This window comes from Mustela nigripes, chromosome 1 (genome assembly GCF_022355385.1).
Source record: "Mustela nigripes isolate SB6536 chromosome 1, MUSNIG.SB6536, whole genome shotgun sequence".
Classification (NCBI taxonomy): Eukaryota; Metazoa; Chordata; class Mammalia; order Carnivora; family Mustelidae; genus Mustela; species Mustela nigripes.
Window position 1 is genome coordinate 233,813,230 of NC_081557.1, and position 22,949 is coordinate 233,836,178.

Genomic DNA, 22,949 nt, shown 5'->3' on the forward strand with positions numbered 1-22,949 from the left:
CTTGCCTGTATTGATGCCAATTTTGGAAATAGGCCCACTAGTCAAGAACACTTACCTTATTATGTATATTTAGAAATTAGGTGAAAACTTATAATAGCAATGCGTTTGGGTTCCAAATGACTATGAACATTTAAACAGCTGATAGATTTAATAATAATGAGTAGTTTAATGAAAGATCGCTTCTCTACATTAACCAAAGACTTTTCATTCTAGATCTATATATGGTTCCTTTAGCCTTTTAAAAAGTAAAGTGGCCTCTGTTTCTTCTTTTAGTCCCTGGGCTTCCCAGTTGATTTAATGGCATCAATGGCTCACAATTTTCTAGAGCTCCATGGCCATCTTAAAGTCAATATTAATGTTCCTGACCATTGACAATGAACAATTAAACATGCTGCAAAGGACTAAATTGGGCGAAAAAACCTAAGGAAGCCTCCGAAAGAATGATTCATGGCAGGATTTCAGGAGGAGCTGGGGGTGCAGAGGTTGTCCACGCAAGGAGGTGGTGGCAGCTGTTGGGAGTTTTCACTCACTGAGCCAAAAGGTCAGTAAATTCCCCATGTGGGGAAGGGCTCTATGCGCCTGGGTCACACCAGTCAAGAGAATCAAGGGTCTGAAGCAGAGTGACAGCAGGGCTTAGCCCCACTCACTACTCACTTTTGGTTTTGGTGACTTAAAGAACTATGGACAGAATACCTTCCTGGGCAGGCAAGGGGCTCTCTGTAGCCATAGCCAAGGCCCTGTTGTCCACTCCCCCCCACCCCAGGCACAGTGCTATCCTTGGACAATAAGGGCAAGGAGATACTTTCCTCCGAGAGCAATGGTACTTGGCAGATACCAGCTGGGCGGCTAGCTCTCACCTGTCCACTCTACACTGGGACAACATGGATGTCCCCTCCCAGTTGGCCGGTCTTCAACCTGCTAGCCCAGGTATCACCATCGGCTCCAAAGCCCTCTGAACTATGTCTTCCCTTTGTGCTGGACACGAGTACAAAAGAGATTGACAGCAGGCTATCCCCTACTCTCTGAGACCATGCTTTATGACAAAAAGGTTTGAAACTCTTTCTCACATCTCATAAAGAAGTTCTGTATCCAGGAAGCTAAGAGTATGATAAAATCCCTTATTATCATTCCAGGGGCACCAACTCGCCCTGGAAATTGGAAAAGTGATGCAGAAATCACTGCTTCTCACCAGGCCATGGCCCTCCTCTAACCCAGGGTGGGGTCAGGGCAAACGGTCTAGTCATTTCCCACTAGGTTGTAACTCTGAGCTGCAACTTGCTAGATTTTAGCAGGGGGAGTGGGGAGAAGGCAGTTTCCTCCCTCCACACCACAATAATATGAAAGACTCCGGGTCTTGGCCTATCTCTGCTCCCCACCCCTTTCACTTTCTACGCTGGTGACCTGATGAGCACCCATCTCGCTGCCTGTCTGTACTAAGCTTTCCTGTACTCTGATACTGGGGTGTATGGATGGAGTTGGGGTGAAGGGGATTAGTGAGAAAGAGAAAAGGGAGCGGAGTGGTGGGTGGGAGGGGGTTTGAGCAAGGATGTTCCGTATTCAGTGCCCAGCCTTGGCCTGACCCCACCTCCCAGGGGCAGTGGCTGGCCGGCAGGGTTGTTAAGTTGTTCGGTCACAGTTTCAACCATCATGTGGCAGGATATTTGTGGAAGGCAGTTTGGGGGTGTCAGTGAAATGGATGACGGTGTGCCTGTCTCGACATCCTAGCTCTCTAGAGGTGGCTATGTTCAGAGGGCTGCTGCAGAGAAGGAATGAGAACTGTATGGGGGAATTGGAGATAAAGATGTGAAATAAAACATGGTGTGATCCAAGAGACAACAGGATGGTTTGAACACTTTACCTGGTCTTTTAAAAATGACGAACAATTCCCATGACCCAATAAATGTTCCAACCACTAGGGTATTTATGTCTGCATATGTTCTTCAGTTCTCTTGAAAAAAATTCAAGGTCAAGTACACAAATAACTATGCGATAACAGAATGAGCTCAGTGCTACAAGAGGGGTACACAGTGGCAGGAGAGAAAATGTGTTACTAGTGGCTTTGGTTTTTTGGGGGGTCCCAGCACCAACTAGCTTGTGGCTTCCAAGAGGCATTAACCTCTTATTTTCCTCAGCTTCCAGCTCCAATGAGGGAAAAATAAATACATTAATTAATTTATTAATTTATTCCTGCTAGAGGCCACCGGGCTCCACCAGGGCTCTTTCTCCTCCCTGCTCTCTCTCCCTTTCCTGCTCACTCCTCTCTAGAGTTGGTGCTCCGTCCCCTACTTGCCTCAGATCCCCCTCGCGCTCCTGTCCCCCGGGATTGAACCTGCCCCAGTTTACTTGCTGGGCAGGAGTGCGGCGGCCCGGGAGGTTTCCCGCGCCCGGCCATCCCCTCCGCCTGCGAGCCTGCTCTCGCCGCCGGCTTCCGTCTCCCGGGTCCCTCCTTACACCCCGCGGCCGCCGGGAACTTCCCCGAACCCCACTCTAGGGTAGGCGCCGCGAAGGGAGGAGAGGTGAGGCGAGGGGGGCGTGTGAGCCGCGTGTGCGTGTGAGTGTGAATGTGTGTGCGCGCGCGCTGGACCCGCGGGAGGGAAGAGGACCCGGGTCTAGCGGCTGCGTCACACCCCCCCCCCCCAGTTCAGAAATGGGGCTGACTGGGGTTTGGGGGGCGACCCTTCAGCCTTCTCTGTTTGAGCCTCTGATTGTCCTGCCTCGCCTGCCGGCGCCCCCAGAGAATGGCCCTGCCTCAGTTCCCTCCTTGCCATTGTGTCCAACCCTGGGACGGGACGAAGGGGCGCTGCGGGCGACGGCCAGGTGGCGAGGTCGTCTTCCCGCGTTCCGTGCGGTTCTCACAACGTCCGTTCCGCGAGGTGAAAGCGAGGGTGCCGGGGAGGCGACACTACCGCGGGGGAGCGAAGAGCGGGCGGGCAGTGCCACCTGCTGAGAGCGCGGCGGGACGAGAGCGGCGGGCAGCGCCACCTGCTATAAATAGGCTGCCGAGGACACGGCGTGCGACCGCACATCCCGCCGCGAGGGCCTTCATCACGGGCGGGGCCCCGCGTCCTCGGAGCCCAGGCGGACGGCGGGCCAGGACCCTGCGCCGGGGCTGGCTGGGGCGTCGCCCGGACACCCCCTTCCCCCACCGCCCAGCCCCGCGCGCTGAGGATGGGCCGTCCCGCAGGGGAGAGGCGGGGAGAGGAGGGAGGCCGCGGCGGACCCGCACTGCAGCAGCTGTTACCCGCGTGTGACTCGCCTGTCCCGGCCGTGCCGCTCGGGCAGAGTCACAAGGCGCAGTGGGGAGGGAAAGAGCACCGCGTCCCCCTCTTAGGTCCCTGGGGACCGAGTTGGGAGATCCCGGCTTCTGCCCTCCCCTCGCCTCCCCCGCGCTCGCCCAGCCGGGGAGGAGGAAACGCGAGCCGCGCGCAGACACCTCCTCCGCCGCCGCCGCCGCAGCCCCCGCGCCGCCGTGCCTGTTGCTGCCGCGGCCGCGGGACCCGCCGTGTCCTCAGCGGGGTGAAGAAGAGGCGGGAGCCCAGCGGAGGGGATCCCTCCCGGCCCCCCGCCGCGGAAGAGCGGAGCCAGCCAGGCACGATGAGCGCCCCGCCCGCCCAGGCCGGCCCCACGCCGCCCCCGAGCACCTGCGCGCCCCGGCCGGGCCCTGGGCTCTGAGCGAGCAGCGGTGCAGGTAGGTGCTCTCTGGAGCTTCCGCGCCGGCGGCGGCATCCCGGCCGCCCCCCTCCCGGCGCCGAGCACGGCCGAGCGTTCCCGGGCCCGCGAAGCTGGAATCCGGCAGCCCAAGGGCGTTCCTGTGCTCGCCGCGCGGGGGGCTTCCGGGGTGGGTGGGTGGGGTTCATTGCCACCTCGTTGCCCCCCTACTTGAACGAAAGTGAAACCTTCGAGTTCGTGACCGCGCAGGACCTCCGACAGGCACCCTCCTCCAGCCCCCCTCACTCCTGCTCGCTGGGCATCTACCCCCTCCCGCCAAATATCTCTGGGGGCTGCTGTGTTTGTAGGGCGACCGGAATGAGGGGAAGGCGGTCAGAGGGACCCCTTGCCATCCTTTAAAAGTTCATGGTACTTTGCAGTAGTAACTTTGGCAGCTTCACCAGTGCGCACAACATTTCTTTCTATGGGCACATCCTGTACTCGTCATTTTGAAACCCTGCTTAATTGTTTCTAGCAGCTTCCTGATCCTTCTGTCGTTATGAGACCCCTCAAACTTCGCCACACACTGTTGTTTTTAAGAGACTGTTTTCCTTAAAATCCACTTAGAAGTGGCTTTACCTTGTTATTTTATTTAAATTAGATTATTCTCTGAAAGTTGCTTAAGAAGAAAAAGAAATTGAAAGTGATGATTGTTCCTCCCACCAAACAGTTTAATTTCCAGAGGGCCTTACATTAAGGGATCAGTATAGATCTCTCATTCTCCCTTCTAGGTGATTGGATGATTTCAGTTGTTAATATAATCAGACTTTGAAAGAGCATTTTTAAATGACCTGGTTTAAATGGGTCACACCCAAGACATTCAGCAGCTATCTCTACAAGTCCAAACTTTGAAACTTCTCACGCTGTACTTAAGCAGAACTACAGAGGCCTTGATCGAAACCTGTTCTTTTTGAAAGCAGAAATTCATTCTCTGCCTCGATTTGATGACATTGATAAGAGTTGGAGCATGGCCACCTCTGGGTTTGGGGGTGTGTTGGGAGCTCTGTGTGGGAGGGGTTGGAGGGGGAGACTGAATGAGGAGTTGTTGCAAGAAGCTGGGGATCCACCTTGATAAATGACTCTCCCGTGTTTCTGAACACTTCATGTTCTAGGACTGTCTTGGGTTAGGGATCTCTGAAGCAGCTAGAGTTGAGGTGGCTTCTCCTGCCTGGGGAGATGGTGTTCCTTGGGACCCTCTTCTTCCCAAGAATCATGAAAACTGTTTACAGGAATAAGAACGTTGCGTGAAAAAGTCTGTAAAAAAAAAAGGATTGTCTGCTTTTGTAAACAGGTGTTTTAGAACTGTTTGAAACGGAATGCTTATCATGGTCTTGAATCTCCCTGTGTCTTTTTTTTTTTTTTTCCCCCCGGCCAAGTTATAGGGGAATCAGACCATGAAAAAGGGCTTTCTCCTTAGATTTGTCTGTAAGTAACACTTGACATAATGTGAGTTATTGGGCCGTGGACTCGGTTGTGAATTACAGGGTGCCATGTGAAATGTTTGGGGATACTTTCTGGAGTGAACACAAGAGGTATATCCCGAGACTATAACTGAGTTCAAGGAGATGCAAAAGGGACTAAGTGTGGTTCGAAGCAGTAAATAAAGTGATCAGGTGAAAATGAAAATAAATGTCTTTTTTTTTTTTAAAGATTTTATTTATTTATTTGACAGACAGAGATCAAAAGTAGGCAGAGAGGCAGGGGAAACAGGCTCCCTGCCGGAGAAGAGAGCCCCATGCGGGGCTCCATCCCACTGAGCCACCCAGGCGCCCTGAAAATAAATGTCTTTATGTTGATTTATCCACCATTTGCAAACCAGCAAAATAGGGGGGAAATTCATGGGTGTACTTATACATTATTAATGTCAAATTTAAGTTTTGTAAATGGGACTTCTTGCCTGAGCCGACCACTGTCTTTCCCACTAAGAGATCTGGGGATTTCCCTTTTCGCTGCAATAGCATTTCTGGTTGGGTGCTGTTCTGTCAGTGTTGGGACGACTTCTCCCCCATGCGACATTGATTGTTGTCGGAAATACATAGGGTATGAGGAGGAAGTGAGTGACTCTGGGGAAATGCAGCTTGCCTCTTCTTCCTCATTAACCAGCCGTTGACAGTCTGCACCCTCCATTTCTGGAGAAGGCAGCCTCAAGCAGAGAGTCTGCCTCACAATCAGATAGACTCCTCTGCAGTGCGTGGATGGCGTGGGTGGCAGCTCCTGTCTGCCAGATCTTCTGGTATCTTCTGGGACAGACTACCAGTGAGCAGCAGGGAGTGGCACATACCTGTTCCCCATTGACACCCAGCGTGCCCATCACCATGGCACCCGGAGTAGGGATGCCTGCCGGAGAGGATTGTGTCTTTCTAACTTTTAATTTTATCTTGTCAGAATGGCATCTCCCGAGGCCCCTTTTTCACCCTTTAATGACATTTCTCTGAAGTTCCCCAGCCGCGGCTCCTTACGTTCCCCGGATGGCCTAAGTCAGCTCCGGTGTCGGGGTAGGTGTTGGGGTAGCTTCTTTGCCCTTTTCCCTGTCTTTTGGGGAGTCATTGAGAGAAGCAGGCTCCCTGCCAAGCAAGGAGCCCGATGTGGGACTCCTTCCCAGGACCCTGGGATCATGACCTGAGCCGAAGGCAGCGGCTTAACCAACTGAGCCACCGAGGCCTCCTGTGGGCTGTGCTTCTTAAGTCTCATGGCCATGAGGGTCCCCATACGTGGTATATTTTCCAGCCCTCATCTTTTCTTGGTCATTGAAACTTGGAGGATCACAGTCCATGGGGCAAAGTGAGTGATTCCACTCAGCAGACGGGCTGAGTATAATTTTGACATTAGATTTGGATTAATGAGACCAAGCAAAACATGGAAAAATCACCCAGCTAAATCACTAGAAAGATATTTTAGAGTTATTGCCTTCTAGAGATGTTTCTATCACAAAGAATAGAAATTTGGGCCTAGGACAAATCCTGCCTACAGCACTAACCAGAGGACCTGTACGGAAATGGGAATGATAAAATGTAAATCTCAGAGTTGTAAGAATAGAGAAGATCTTGCATGAAATGTCCAAGAAGAGGTGGTTGGTCAATAAATATTCCCCTAGCAAAGTGGTTAAGAGCAAGCACGAAGCCTGGAGGGGAAGGCCCTGGGTTCAAAACCTGGTTCTGCTGTCTGCTGCTAGGATGACCTTGGGAGAGTGACCTGTCTTCTCTGTGCCAGCGCCTCCTTCCTCATCTGATGAGGTGATGATGGCAAAAATCCGTTGGAGTCCTTATTTAGATGTGATAATAATAGTCTTTATTGGGGCACCTGGGTGGCTCAGTGGGTTAAAGCCTCTGCCTTTGGCTCAGGTCATGATCCCAGAGTTCTGGGATCGAGCCCTGCATCGGGTTCTTTGCTTAACAGGGAGCCTGCTTTGCCCTCTCTCTCTGCCTGCCTCTCTGCCTACTTGTGATCTCTGTCTGTCAAATAAATGAAATCATTAAAAAAAAAGTATTTAAAAAAAATAATAGTCTTTATTGTCCAGGGTTGTTGTAAGAGCTCAGTTAACAGTCATGCAGTGAGTGCTATTTTGTCTGTGTTCACAGTTATTATTATTACTTTCAGGAGAATAGCCAGGCAGCCATGCCAGAGGGAGGGATAGACATCCCTGAGGGCCAGCAAGCCCCCCCCCAACCCTTTTATCCTGTGCCATTAGGTAGCAGAGCATACAGGAAGTGGCCATGGCATCCTAGGGGACCAGGCTTACATTGGCCCTGATTTATGTAGGAGGGAAGTCGTTCCAAACATCATTACTCTGTGTGTCAAATTAGAGAGGTGCTTGCTGGGGCTGAAGCGTCCTGGATGACGGAGAGGTTAGATCCACAGGCTCCAGGAGCTCCGTGTGATGGCTGTGCGTGAAATAGGGTAGTGTCCGAAGCATCTTCCCAGCCTGTGGGCAATTCCTAGGTAGCAGCCCACTGCTCTGACTGGGTGAGATTCTGGGACACATAGTGTAGCCTTTCCTCCGGTGATCTTACCACAGGAGAGTAGAGTATTTAGGTGGAAGAATAATTCTGTTCAGCAGCATGTCCTTTCTATCTGGGATAAAAAGCAGAAAAATGAAGCCACTGGTTTGCAAGGGGAAGTGAATAGCTATCGGGGGAGTGTCTGCCCATCCTGGGTAGGGGGCGTCCTGGACAGTTTATCAGTCTTGGCTGGTTTCTTTCTTTTTTTTTTTTTTTTTAAGATTTTATTTATTTGTCAGAGAGAGAGAGTGAACACAGGCAGACGCAGAGAGAGAAGCAGACTCCCTGCCGAGCAAGGAGCCCGATGTGGGACTCGATCCCAGGACACTGGGATCATGACCTGAGCAGAAGGCAGCTGCTCAACCAACTGAGCCACCCAGGCGTTCCTCTTGGCTGGTTTCTAAGCTGGCTTGGAGCTAGAAGCTTCAATACCTCTTTTGTCTATCCCTCTTTTATTCTCTCCTCCCCTCCCACCAGCGCTCTGAGTAGGTGAGGGCTCCATGTGCTGAGGCTGTGGTGTTTCTTGCTAACTTCTGGAAAGTCCCCCTCCCATTCCCCACGGTTGGCTGGGGCGGCACGGAGAGGGGGCTGGGAAGAGAGGGATTTTCCTATGGCGGCTTGATAACTCCTACCATCTCTTCTCTCACTTCCCGATCAATAAACTCCATTCTTTCTTCTGGTACCTCCCCCATATTTGTATTCTTGACAGGAAGAGGGGAGCAGCTTTCTATCCCCACACAATGTCGGGGACATTTGGTATTATACATTATGAAAATTAGATTTCCCCAATTTGAGAGGTTGAAGACAACTTGAGGATGATCTTGTTCCATTCTCTTGTGAGAATGAGCTTGAGATTTGGAGAAGTGACGTGACTCACTTTCTCAGCTTCACCCTTGAAAGTGTTTTCATCAGGAAACTGAGATTCTCTGCTGCACTTGGATGGCAGTCAGGAATCGGACTGTCCTAGTTCTGTCATCCAGCTTGGACAAGGCACTAACTTCTGCAGAACCACGTTTCCTCATGGCTAATATAAGGGGAAAAAATTATTTATTTACCCGACAGAGAGAGAGAGCACAAGCTAGGGCTGCAGCAGAGGGAGAGGGAGACGCAGGCTTCCCGCGGAGCAGGGAGCCCGATGCTGGGCTGGATCCCAGAGCATGGGGATCATGACCTGAGCCGAAGATAGATCCTTAATTCCCTGAGCCAGTCAGGCATCCCTCAAGTATAAGGGAAATTTCTAAAGAGCTGAAAAGGACATTTCTGGCTTACGGATTTTATAATTCTAAGTGCATGCCTTCAGGGATGTTTGATATAGAAGGACTCACTAACAAGATGATTGCAACTGTTCTAATAAAAGCATCTTTGTGTTTGCGATGCCTGCCTTGTTTATGGACCGTGGTAGGTAGGAATTGTGTAGCATACAGATGGTCTGTGTGAGGGACAGAGCTTGTACACAGATGAATCTACCAACAAAAACAGAGTTTGAAGTTCGCTGGGAGTAACAGATCACAGTATTTCTTTCTTTCTTTCTTTCTTTCTTTTTTTTTTTAAAGATTTATTTATTTGACAGACAGAGATCACAAGCCGGCAGAGAGGCAGGCAGAGAGAGAAGGGGAAGCAAGATCCCTGCTGAGCAGACAGCCCAATGAGGGGCTGGATCCCAGGACCCTGAGACCATGACCTGAGCTGAATGCAGAGGCTTAGCCCACTGAGTCACCCAGGTGCCCCTGGATTGTAGTATTTATTACTCAATGTATGAGACCCAAGAGCTCTCTTAGAGTTGGTGGTTCTGCCTGGGAAGGATGGTCAGAGGTTGCATGCTGATCACATGGACTGAGATGGCTTTAAACATAATCTAATGGTATATTAGTATTGTTTGAATAGATCTTCTATTTGACAGAACTTTTTATTGAAAAGTAGTATAGAAGTTACTCACCTAGTCTAAGATACTTTACATCAGCAGAATCTGAATTATGGATAAATAATTATGGCTATGTTTGGGGGTAGAACTAACTTTTTCTTTAATTTTACTTATTTAAGTAATCTCTCCACCCAACGTAGGGCCTGAACTCATGACCCTGAGATCAAGGGTCACATGCTCTTCTGACAGAGCCAGCCAGACACCCCCTGGGGTAGAACTTATTATTTGAGAGTTTACCAACAGTGTTATGGACCTGTCTACTTTTTACAGAGAAATTGAGAATGTGCCACAGCTGGTTCAAAAATGAAAACTCTAAGCATTCAGATAATTTTGTCAATGACATGGCAGAACTAATTTGATGACTCTTCATTTACTAAATGTTTGAAATTATAAATGGTATAATTTTTTTGCACTATGTATATATTGCCTTACAAGAAGACTGAAAACAATCCCATATGTTGTTGCCACCATGTTAATAATTGCCCCATCTACACTAATTGGTAGGTCTCAGGTCTCCCCTTTGTAATAATTCTAGTCCTTCTTGAGGCATGTCTTGGGATTAGCGGCTGTCAACGGTTAGGACTTGAAGCAGATTCAGTTACAGGAGTGGAAGCTGAGCAAGATATTTAATGCCACTCTCACCAGGTGAGAGAGAGAAAAAAGAAGAGAGAGAGGCCATTATTTATGGGGTTATGTGAACTTCAAGTCTGTTTTTATCATCAAGAGAGGTTGTCCCTTAAAGGAGAACAGACAGGGAATACGTTTCCACGAACTCTGTTGGAGCTCGAAAGTGTGAGCTTATTTCTGAATTTTTGAACATTTAAAATTAAAAAGTAGCTCTGAACTGTGTTCACATCCTATTATAAAAATATACTCTTATCATTTATGCATCTATATCACATAGAAAAATATGGAGTTAAAGGAATAGACTTCAGTTCTATTTCAGAAAATATTTAGAATGCAAATATTGAATATATTCCCGGTTCATACACAGCCATCTTGCCTCTTGTTTCCTCACATGATGGAAGGGGGAGAGGGAGCACCCCAGGTCTCCTTTGAGGGCGCTAATCCCATTCATAAGGGCTTTAGTCTCATGACCCAGTCACCTCCCAAAGGCCCAACCTGCAAACACTATCACATTGGGGATTAGGAGTTGACCCTTCAGTCTGTAGCAGTGACTCCTTGGCCTTGGCCTTGGCCAGTAAAATAGTGATGCTATTTATAGAGACAGAGTTCATGGGCAGCAAGAGAAGTTCTGGGAACTGGGGAGATGAGACTGAGTTAGTTTTAAAATAACTAAATTGGGTGGTTCAGTGGGTTAAGCCTCCGACTCTTGATTCCAGCTCCGGTCATGATCTGGGGGTTGTGGGATCGAGCCCTGCATGGGGCTGCTGGCCCAGTGGGGCGTCTGCTTCTCTCTCTCTCTCCCTGAGCCCCTCCCCCTGCTTGCATGCAGACACGCACTCTCTCTAAAATAAATAAATAAATCTTTAAAAATGACTGATTGAAGCCGAGGTGCCTCTCGGCTATCCAGATAGAAATACCGAATGGTCTGCCCTGATCTGGATCTCAGCAAAGAGGTTCAAGGGGAGACATTCACGAGGGAATCATCAGGGTCTGTGTGGCAGATGCCATCCTTGTGCAGCCCTCAGGAGGATGGGTCGAGAATCAGGAGCCGACTCTCCCACGCCCACCTGTGACGAGCAACTGAAGCTCTCCAGGCCTCTGTGACCCAGGTCCCCATGATGGCAATGCTAGTAGTCTGTAACCGGTTGGAGATGAAGGTGGAATGAGGTCACACTTGCGGTGTGCCCGGAGTGCACAAGTCAGCGGCTAGCAGCAGCAGGAATGCCTGAATGTGGTTATGGACATGCAAGCCATTCGGTGAGACTCTCCAAAGAAAGCCAGTGGAATGAAGACAAGGGATGGAATGAAACAGGGGCCAAAAGCCATCAAAGAACCCGAAAGAAGCAACCAAGGAGGTAGGAGGAGACGCAGAAGGGTTTCAGGCAGGAAGGAGGGGTCACCCTTGAGAAATTCATCAGAAAGGACAAGGCAGTTAAGGACCGAAAAGCCCCCCTTGGGTCTCACAGCCCGAAGATGCGGATGACCTTAATGGGAGCAGGTTCAGTGCATAGGCCGTGCATCTGGTCACAGTCGAGATTGTCCGTGGGCACTGGGTAGTGAGCCAGTAAGCGCGGAAGGAAGGGAGACTTGGGGCTCAGGAGGGTTGAGATCAGAGGAAAATGTCTTTTTTTTTCCTCAGATGGGAGAGACTTCATTCCTTAGTTTACAATATTATTGAGCCTCTACTGTGAGTCAGACACTGGCAGGCGCTGGGGACACAATGTTGAGTCAGACAGATGCAGTGGGTAGGTGCTCAGGGCGGGAAGGATGAGCCAATGAGGAAGGACGAGGTGTGAGACGCTGTAGACAAGTCAGTTCTGCCCAGAAGGCTTTTGTGTCCAGTGGAACAGGAAGTCATTAGGCAATCACCATCAGAGGTGGTTGTTGAAAATCACCTATGAGGGGGCAGGTAAGAGAGTTTGGGGCCACCGGAAACAGCATTTTCTACTGATGAGTGGCAGTGTGGGCACAATGGCTGATAATACATGAGTTACATGAAACTGTATTTATGGCGATCTTTGGGACATAACTGGCACCAATTACATGTTAATGAAATTTGAATTCCTGTTCAGCACCTCTGGACTAAGGCAGGGAGAGGCTTTTAAAACTTAAGTAGCTTCATAATTGAAAAAGGTCAGTTGTTGAAAACTGGTCTGGTTCAGTGGACTCTGATAATGGATAGATAGCACTATTTTTTTCACTCAAGGTTACTTGTTGGGGGGAGAATCACCACAACTGAATTTTATTATCTTGGAAAAAAGAAAGTCCTTGAGGGATACCTGGCAGGCTCAGTCCACAGAGTGTGCAACTCTTGATCACAGGGTCATGAGTTCGAGCCCCACACTGGGTGTAGAGATTATTTAAAAAAAAAAAAATTCCTTGAAATATGTGTAAATACAACAGGGTTTAAAGGGATCTGAGCAGGACAATATTGTTTTCTGTCCTGCTTGATTTTGCCGGATCAACGAGGCGTACAGACGTTTCACAGGAGTTTCCCAGTGGGATCTTTGTAACCTGTAGTGAGCGCGACAGTTACAGCATTCATATAAAGAAGCACAATTTCAAGAAGGCTCTTTCTAGGCCAAGCACCTTGTTTGAACTAAGATCCATTTGTTTCCCCATGTTTGGGTTTCAGGCTTTTTAGTTCTTCAGGAATAATAACTCTTCGAAAGTAGCTATTGCTGTGATTTCATTAAATTCTAATGCCTTTGTTTTTCTCCCACAGGATTCTGCCCCAGAAGCACATAAAATAGATTGCTCGTTCTCAAACAGAAAACAGTGGCAACGTTTTGCTGAGTTTCCAGATCTTTCCCAAGATGGAGCCAATCACATTCACAGCGAGGAAGCATCCGTTTCCTAACGAACCCTCGGTGGACTTCAGCCTGCAGCTGGTGGGCTCCTTGCCTGTACATTCTCTCACCACCATGCCGATGCTGCCCTGGGTAGTGGCGGAGGTTCGGAGGCTCAGTGGCCAGTCCTCCAAAAAGGAGCCCGGTGCCAGGCAAGTCCGGCTTTGTGTTTCCCCCTCTGGACTGAGGTGTGAACCCGAGCCGGGGAAAAGCCAACAGTGGGATCCGCTGATCTGTTCCAGCATCTTCGAGTGTAAGCCCCAGCACGTTCACAAACTGATCCACAACAGTCATGATCCAAGTTACTTTGCTTGTCTGATTAAGGACCATGCAGCCAGCCAGCAGAGTATCTGCTACGTGTTCAAAGCTGATGATCAAACAAAAGTAAGTGGAAGTGGGGACGAGAACGATGGAGGTAGAGCCGGATGGCTTTCCTTGTGTGGGGGTCGGGACGTCGACTTTGCAGATCCTGGAATGAATAAGATGACGATGTGGTCATACATAGATTATTTACTGGGATTTTGGTTTATGAGGTCGTTTTTCTTTCTGTAGTTTTGAAGAACATTTGATAACAGCTGTTGGGAATTCTAAGTTTATGAGTTCAAAAATTCAACAGAGATATTTGCCTCAGCTTACAAACAAAAGCTGAACTGTGAGGGTTCAGATCATTTAGGGTATGTGTTCTAAAGCAGTGCTTTTCCCGCAGAAAGGTGCACATGAATAAGCTGGAAATCATATGAAAATATAGATGTGGGTCCAGGAGGTCTGGGATGACCCTAAGACTGCATTTCTAACAAGATACCGGGGAGGCGCTGATGCTGCTTCTTTGCAGATTGTGATTTGGGTAGCAGAGTGCTACCTAGATCAGTGAGCTCCGTATCTTTGGCCCTAGTAAAAAAAAATATGTATGTATTTAGAAGCTATATCCGAATACTGTTAGCCAATTTCCTGAGGTATCATGGTCAGTTGGGCAAAGACTGTTGATAACAACAACGGGTTCGAAACCAAGGTTTGATACATGAAGGTTTTGTGTGTGTGTGGACGCCAACTTTATGTCGGATCTGATTAATTTGTTATCGTTATAGCTCATGATGTGGCTGGGAAGCATATCATATGGGAAACAGGAAAGGTATCATCGGCTCTATGACTTTCCTGGGTATTGGTGCTTGCGTTGTTGTTACCTTGTTTTGCAGTTTGGTGCAGAACTCGTTGAAAGCTGCTTGTCCATTTTGTGAGGCTCGGTTTAGATAAAATTGAAAACGTAATCCGCGTGGCTATAATCTCCGTTGGGCCCATATAAACTGCCCTTTGATAGAGCCTCCTCTGCTGACCAACCCCATGAGCTGAGGAATGCCCCTGCCAGGCCTAGTATCCCTCTGTGGCTGTCCGCCAGGCACATGGAGTGAGGCGACCAGTGTCAATCATGTGGTAAATGTCAGTAAATAGAAATAGAAAGGCTAATGTTTTTCAGCCTGTACCCCACTGTTTTGCTGTGTTTTGGTTTTGGTTTTTTGTTTGTTTGTTTGTTGTGCCTGCCCTCCAGGGTGCAAGAACTTTATTGGGAAATTCATGTTCTTGGTGACCAAGTAGACTCTTAGAGATTCGCTTTTAAGCAAAAGTGGCTCTTTAATTCCTTCCTTCAGTGAGTGCTGCTCCAGGTCTCAAGCAAGGGGGTCTCAGTACAGGCTAGAAGAAAGGCAGAAGCAACCATAGGTCAGTATCACATGGTCCATGTCCAGGTCATGACCAGAAGACAGAGAGTGAGCCAAACACACTGGCTGTATGGAGGGTTTTCTTCAATAAAGGCTAATTTGAAGCTTACAACCACTATTTTACCCACAGAATTCAATATCTCCTTAGTCGTAGATCATTTAATGTTGTCGTCCATGCACCTCAAATAGACGGGACAGCACCCCAGTACAGAGGTTCTGAAGGCCCAGATTCCAGTCCAGTCTGCCACTTATAAACTCGTCACCTCAGGCAACTCTGAGCCCTAATGTTTCATTTGTAAAATGGGGATAATTATCGTGTCTATCTCAATGTTGCCAGGGGGACCAAATGAGCTAGAACAGCACCTTAGTAAGTAGTTAATGGCCATAAAAATTTTTCATTAAAGAGAGTTTTACTGAAAGCAGGTTATATGCTAATTTCACTTCATCTCTAAGGTAACAGGAAAAAGGAAGCTAAGATGAGTGTCTTCAGCTCCCAAGATCCTGGTCATCCTTCAGCAACATTTTTTTCAGAAACTAGATACTTAAAAAAGTGCATAAATAAACTTAACGGTTCTTATTATTTGGGCAAATTCCAGAATGTAAATGAAAGGACGGAACAGCCTGTATTCCAGGCTCCCCCGATTTATATAAGGACTGAATTTCCTTGGGGAGAGTCTTCATGTGAAATGCTTGTCCAGCACTTTCGACTTTTGACTCTTTCCCAGAATTTTTTACAGCCATCTGAGAACAGGCTCCTGGCTGGTCATTCAGACACCTGACAGGAAGAAGAGATTTATAACTGAATTCTGTAACTGGAGCTCCCTGTCTTGCTGAAAGTAGACAACTGGCCTTACTCTGCATTCTGAAAAGCCATGGGAGAAGTAGGAATTAGGTCTGGAGTTATTTTTGGCTGGCATACAGTTTTTCCAAACACAGATTGCCAGGGCTCGGCGTAATACATTGCTGTCAGCCTGCTCCTCGTGTAAGAGAGTCATTTGTAGCACAGTTACCTCAATCAGAGATTTGGGTTGTTGGAGAATGAATGGTACACCAAATTGGGCCCGATTCTCCATCAGGCGTGACAGCTTTGATGTTCTCGGGACGTCCCTGGCACCGCATCTCATGTGAGAGGATCATCTGCTGACAGAGCACGTTAACCTCTGTCATCATTTCTCGGGATTATTGGAAACATTCGCTCAGTTGAATCATTCTCTAGATTAAGGCCTCTCTTGAATACATGAGGTCGCTTTCAGCCCTTCTTGCCAGAGGAGATGTATATGCATTTACTGCCAGGCTTACGAACATGGAACTACTACTTAAGAGGAAACCCTCCGATAACATGTAAACTGACTTGCTGAAGAACGTCTAGGGAGAAGAGGCATATAAAGGAATAATTTTTAGAGCGTAAGATGAGACTGTGTTTCCCATCGTGTGTTGCATGGAATACACTCTAGGTGTTCCACAGAGAAAAGCTTCCACAGTCGAAAAGTAATCTCTACCTTTTTTGACGCGAGGGCCCCTCTTCAGTCTTAAAAATTATAGAGGATCCTGAAGAGCATGCATGTGGGTTATATTTATTAATAATCACTGCATCAGAAAGTAAAACAAATTGTGAAGGAACTAATTTCTTAATTTGTTAAAAAAAAAAAAAAAGAATATGCCCCTTATATGTTAGCATCAACAGTATTTTTCTGGGGGCGCCTGGGTGGCTCAGTGGGTTAAGCCTCTGCCTTCGGCTCAGGTCATGATCTCGGGGTCCTCGGATGGAGCCCCGCATCGGGCACTCTGCTCAGCGGGGAGCCTGCTTTCCCCTCTTTCTCTGGTGCCCCTTGTGATCTCTCTCTCTGTCAAATAAATAAATAAAATCTTTAAAAAAAGAATATTTTGTGAAAAATAGCTATATATTTTTCCAAAAATATTTAATGATAAGAGTGACATAGTTTTACTTCTTGGTTTGTTTGTTTGTTTCACATCTCTTATTTGGATTAATAGACAACAGCCAGATTCTCAGCTGCCTCTCCATTCATTCTGTTGTGATATGTTGCTTCGGTTGAGTGTATGAAGAAAACTTGTCCTCATGCAGATATGTGGTCGGAAAATGGAGAAACACTGTATAGCCTTTTTAGAAAATTGTGGGTATTTTTCTTTATACTATACCAAAACTTGACAAGTGGGTGTTGCTTAAAGGCTTGTTGCAATATGAAATCTGAAACTGTATCAAAGCACTCTCACACTTTGTTATATTAAAACCTATTGGTTTATTGTACATTTTAATGACTCTTTTAAGGACTTATGACTGTGTAACATCATGCATTGGTTATCTGGAAGATATTGGTTCACACAGCTACATAGTTCACACAGAGAACCACGGTTTTAGAGAAGCTGTCTTCTATTTCATGCTTGAGTTGGACACTCATCCATGAAATCCCCAAATTTATTGGGCCAAAGATTACATTTTTCTCATAACATCCAAGAACATCCCTCAGGACACATCCGAACTCAGTGGGATAAGGTTCTGGGTTGAATTGTCATTTTGAGTTGGATCCATGGTAGGAAGTGAAGACATCCATTCTGGAAAACAGATGGTTGCGTTGAGTGACCCTGACTAGACCTTTCCCCCTCACATCACAAAGAAACCAGGAGTTCTGCCCAGACTCAGCCCTTGAAAATGAGTCTAGATCTTTCTTCCTCCAGTTCTTCAACTTTGTCTCTTCTATGAAAATCTGTACTCAGAAGAACGCCAGATATTTCACTCACTTGAGTTTTACTTGAGATCATTCGTAAGAATATTTCTGTTTCTATCCTTTTCTTTATTCACGGAGGGAAAAACTGCTTCCTTGAAAGGGAGTTTCCATCACTGAGTTGCAGTCGGTGTAAGTTCTGGGGCTTCTGACATTGTCTGTTGCTGTTTTGTGTCAATAGGAAGAAAGAATGGATTTTGAGAGGGGAGTGTCAGCATTATTGAGATGGTAATACATGGAGAAGTGTAGATTGGTGAGCAGGTAAGGGAGGGGACAGTGTAGGACCCAGGGTAAGTCAGATTGGGTACATGAGAGCAGTTTTACTAAGTGATCTACCTTTTCTACTTGGAATATGTCTTCGCTTTTCAAACACTGTTTTTGACTCTCTTCAGATTCTGATCTTCCGGATGCTGTGTCCAGCCTGGGCACAGCATGGGTGTTTCATAATTGTGATGGGACAGATGTCATTAATGTAAGGGTGCTCAAGGGCTTTCCTCTTCTCCATCAGAGAATCTGGTATTTGCTAGAATCTTTTTTTTTTAATATTGTGAAATTTCTATTTATATTTTCTAAATTTAAATGTTGTACTTAAAAATGTTTTAAATTTTAAAGGTTTATATTTTCTAAGCTTGAAAGTCAAAAATCAGAGTATTCGAAGATTTGTAAGTGAATTAATACTGACCATGGCTGACAGAAAAACACTATTCTGTTGCCCATGTAACCAAAGGGACCAGAAAAGATTTTGAGGTAAACCTAGAGGACAACATGAGTTTAAGGCAACAGCACATTCATGAGAAAAACTTTTCTTTAACAGCCGAGGACATGATAAAGTCAACATAAAAAACAACCAGTTATGCTGAAAAGATATAAAACCTCTGATAATGGACACTCTCTATAGAAGAGAATGACTTTTTACTATCTTTTGTTAAGACTCAAGACAAATTCAACATTTTAACTGAGAAAAAGCATTAATATAATACTTAGATGAATATAATAATTCACAGTAAACATTTTAAACTCCTTTCTTAAAAAGATAGTTATATTTGTCATTTTTTTAAAAAGATTTTATTTATTTATTAGACAGACAGAGATCACAAGTAGGCAGAGAGGCAGGCAGAAAGAGAGGAAGAGCAGAGAGCCTGGTGTGGGGCTCCATCCCAGGACCTGAGCTGAAGGCAGAGGCTTTAACCCACTGAGCTACCCAGGCGCCCCATACTTGTCATTACTGTTCCTGGTATAATTTCACCCATCCGTATTGATGATAATTTTTCCCCAAAGTAATAACTTCTATTCGTAGAAAAAAACTGAGAGGCAAAAAAGTAAAAACTGTCATATATAAGTGTGCCAACAGACTAGCAAAGCTTGTAAGGACATATAACGCATCTTTTTTGGTTGTTTTTTTAGCTTTTTAAAATTTCTTTTTTAAAATTTAAATCCAATTAATTAGCATATCATGTATCATTGGTTACAGAAGTAGAGCTCAGTGATTCATCAGTCTTCTCTCATAATACCTAGTGCTCATTGCATCACGTGCCCTCCTCAATGTCCAGCTTGCTAGCCTTATTCTTCACTCTTCCAAAGAGGAAGTGTCATTTCTTACTGGGAGAGAGGCTAAGTTGATCTCCATAATAAAGTGCTAAGCCCTTCCCAGGATGAGGAGGAGGAGGGGGAAAGTGTGGTAAAGGAGCTTGGGGTCAGGGGTAGAGTAACTGCAGGAACTTGTAGTGGAAGTAGACTTCTAGAAAAACGTCTGCGTATAGATGAGGACTTTATTAAATGCTGCTAAGGAAGATGTATTTGAGAGGCCGTCAGTGTCCTTGGAGGGAATGGGTTTCCTTATCCATGATTTTTGGCATCTAAACTGCATTTCTTGAATGTGACACATACATGAAACTGAACCCCAGGAGCTCCCCTACCCCGAAATTTAAGAGTACTTAACTATTTATACATTTAAGTTCAGAGCAATAAGTATTTCCCTCTACGATTTCCAGTGAAGAACCAGTGTATTCACTGAGGATGTGGGTTTTCTCAGTAACCCCCTGGGTTTTCGAGCTCCCTCATCCAGGCTTTCTGGATTAGGTTACTTTACATATTCAATGAAGATGTGGTCTTATTTTCTTTTCTCGTGATTAGCAGGACTAAGACTTCAAATCCCTATCTAAAAAGCTAGAGTTTGCTTTGGCTGAGTTTAATGATTTAATTTAAATGTTTTTTGGAGTTTGATTAAAAAAAATTTTTTTTAAAGATTTTCTTTATTTATTTGACAGAGAAAGAGAGAGAGAGAGATCACAAGTAGGCAGAGAGGCAGGCAGAGGGGGGGGGGGGTAAGCAGAGAGCCCGATGCAGGGCTCAATCCCAGGACCCTGAGATCATGACCTGAGCAGAAGGCAGAGGCTTAACCCACTGAGTCACCCAGGCACCCACGGAATTTGATTTTTGATTGCAGCTTTGTTTTGGTTGCATTTTACCCACTACCGATTTGTCTTCCTAACCCCCCATCAGCATAGGGTTTTACGTTTAGTCCCAACTGTGTACTGCTTATTTCAGGATTTTCGGTAGAGTCTGGCTCCCATCGCGTCTCTAGCTTGGCTGGTGCATTTGCCGGCTCATTACTTTCTTTCTTTGCTAGAGCGAAGATGGAAATTACAACATTGAGCTGGAGCGTTTTGTTCCTGAGGGTGATGATTCTGAGGAATATAGGATTACTCTTCAGATGTTCTCATCAGGCGCACTTCTGCATTTGGCTTTCATAATTTCTAAACTTCAGACGTTAGTCTCTTTTTGTTCCTCAAGGGATGGTTCTGAAAAGGTTTTGTTGTATATATTGTGGAGGGCTTTTGATCTGTGTTCCATTCCTGCCCCGTCTCTTTGATCCCTTCTGGTTTATTATGTAAGGTTTCATTCAGGGTCCCACTCGGCAGCAGTGACTCAGTGCATGGTTGCCGGGAACAGCATATCCGTGTCAGCTAATCAACACTTGACCGTCTGTCCCGCTAGACAGAAGTCAGTTGCTGGGTGCAAAGGTTGGCTGGGATTCTTTCTCATCTATAAAAAGAATGTCCCGGACTGCATGAACTCTGAAGTATTCGTTGGAGGGTTTGGGTTAGGGACACGGGATTGATTGCATAATTTATTTTTGACTTTGAAAAATGAGTCTGAGGGCTTCAGGAAGCACCCACCTTGTGAGAGACCCTTCATTTTTTAAAAGACCTTGTTTTTCAATACATACCACTTTGGACAGCTTTGCATTTTTCAAGCCAATGTAATTATTTTTTAATAGAAGTTTGTTCCTAAGAATAGAGTTTACAAGTACGTTGAGCCCAAAGTTGACTTGTATCTTAAAAGGATTTATTTATAGCCTAGACCTTTACCGTCCAGTGTAATAATCAGTAGCCCGATGAGAGGACCAGCACTTGTGATGTGGCTAGTCTGAGTTGAAATGTGCTGTAAGTGTCAAAACATAGTAAACTGCAAAGACCTCATTTGAAAAAACAAAAAAGAACTTAAAATATTTCAATAACTTTCTATATTGGTTACATGTTGAAATGATATTTTGGATATATTGAGTTAAATAAAATAGAACACTAGAATTAATTTCACCTGCTTATTTTACTTTCTTTGATAAGCCTTCTAGAAAATTTAAAATTACATATGTAGCTTGTACCCTCTCCACTAGGCAGCACTGGGCTAGACTAGCTATCCAGGAAGTATTTCCAGAAATAATCTGAACATTCATCCTAGAGGGACTCCAGGCTTCCCACTTTTCTTTGCTGCCTTCTATTTGTTAATGATAGAATTTTGCTCAAAGTTCTTCTGAAAAGATCACATTCAAAACTATATCCTAGGGTGCCTGGGTGACTGAGCTGATTAAGCGCCTGCCTTCAGCTCAGGTCATGATCTCGGAGTCCTGGGATCAAGCCCCACGTTGGGCTCCCTGCTCAGCGGAGAGCCTGCTTCTCCCTCTCCTCTCCCTCTGCCTGCCGCTCTTACTTGTGCTCTCCTATCTCTCTGTCAAATAAATGAATGAAACCTTACAACAAACAAATACATCCTACATCCTATCTTTAACTCTAGATTTGCACTGAGATGGACAAGAACCCTGTGAGCCGCTTTTCTTTCTATACTGTCTCTCCCTCTCTCTCTCTTTTTTTAAAAGATTTTTTTGTCTATATATTTGAGAGAGAGACAGAGAGAGCCCAAGTAGGGGCAGAGGCAGAGGGAGGGGGAGGGGGATAAGCAGACTCCCTGGGGAGCTGGGAGCTGGATCCCAGAACCCTGGGCTCATGACTAGAGTTAAAGTCAGATGCTTAACCAACTAAACCAGCCAGGTGCCTCTCTCTCTCTCCCTCTTTTTTTTCAAAGTCCATTTCCACCCTTTGGATGCTTAGGCATGTGTCACACTCAGGGTGGCCTGTGAGCCTGAACCAACAACTGGAGCAAGCCGAGTGCAGAGAGGCCTGGTCCTGAGAACCTCAGACAGAGCTGGAGAGCAGGTAGGGCTTGGGGGAGGAGCTGATGTAGGACCAGGAGAAGAGGTGGCCTTGAGTGGTGTGATCCCCGACATTGTACTCTGTGTCTGAGTGCTCCCATCTGACTTCACGACAGCCGGTCCTACAGAAACACTTTCCTAGCGGCCTTGGTTCTGGGCAGTGTGTCAGAAGCCATGGTTTCTTGCGCTCGAGTGAGGTAGGTATTTGAAATGTTGCAGATTCAACATCAGTGCATGCGTGGGAAGGTTACCAGTATGTCGTGTACTTGGCTGGGTGTTCTGGTACAAAATCAAGTGAGATAAGATTGCCCCCTCAAGAAGTAACGATGATGTTTTCATGTTCTGAATGCTGTACTTCCAGGAGTTAGCAACATCTGTAAGTCATAGAAGAGAAAATTGGGGAGAATGGGTGGAGGCCTAGGGTAACGCCTGCAGTTGTTTGAAAAGCTGCCATGTTTGTACAAAAAGAAATAGACACACCGCAAGTTGCTCTGGAGGGCAAAGTAGGAACTGAAGGAACTTGCGGAGAGACAGATTGTTGGCCCTTCCTAGCACTGATAGGGAACTGCCTTGAACAATGGATGTGGATGGATCATGTCCCAAGGAGATTTCACCCTACAAGTCATCTTCCTCCTGTTTCTACACTTCCCACTTACAAGGAGTGTATCACCTGACAGGGTTCCCCTGTGGTTTCAGACAATTGACCCGCTCCCAAATCTGTTTCACGTCGAAGTGAAGTTTGTTCCCTGGAATGTCTAGCTGTGTGTCATAGCTCTATCTTCCGGAAGGACCCTGAGTAAATGTATTTTCTGTGGGATATTTGAATAGGTGTTAAAGACCCACTAGGCGTTTTCTAGGCCAGTGATTTGGGTGGAGATTGAATGGGCGTTCTAGGTAGAGGAAA

At 46.4% G+C, this 22,949-nt stretch overlaps 1 protein-coding gene across 4 annotated transcripts in view; it reads left to right on the top strand.

Moving 5' to 3' along the window:
* The first annotated feature begins 2,440 nt into the window (after nucleotides 1-2,440).
* Nucleotides 2,441-22,949, top strand: part of TBC1D1 (TBC1 domain family member 1) — a 228,621-nt gene continuing 208,112 nt past the window's right edge. The window contains exons 1-2 of one of the 4 annotated variants that reach the window (XM_059382307.1): nucleotides 2,441-2,516; nucleotides 12,980-13,487. In XM_059382307.1, the coding sequence (XP_059238290.1) occupies nucleotides 13,071-13,487 (417 nt within the window). In that variant the 5' untranslated portion in view covers nucleotides 2,441-2,516; nucleotides 12,980-13,070. Of the gene's footprint in view, nucleotides 2,517-2,899; nucleotides 3,689-12,979; nucleotides 13,488-22,949 lie in introns of those variants that run through there. The other 3 variants (XM_059382343.1, XM_059382297.1, XM_059382317.1) reach the window with 3 other exon arrangements.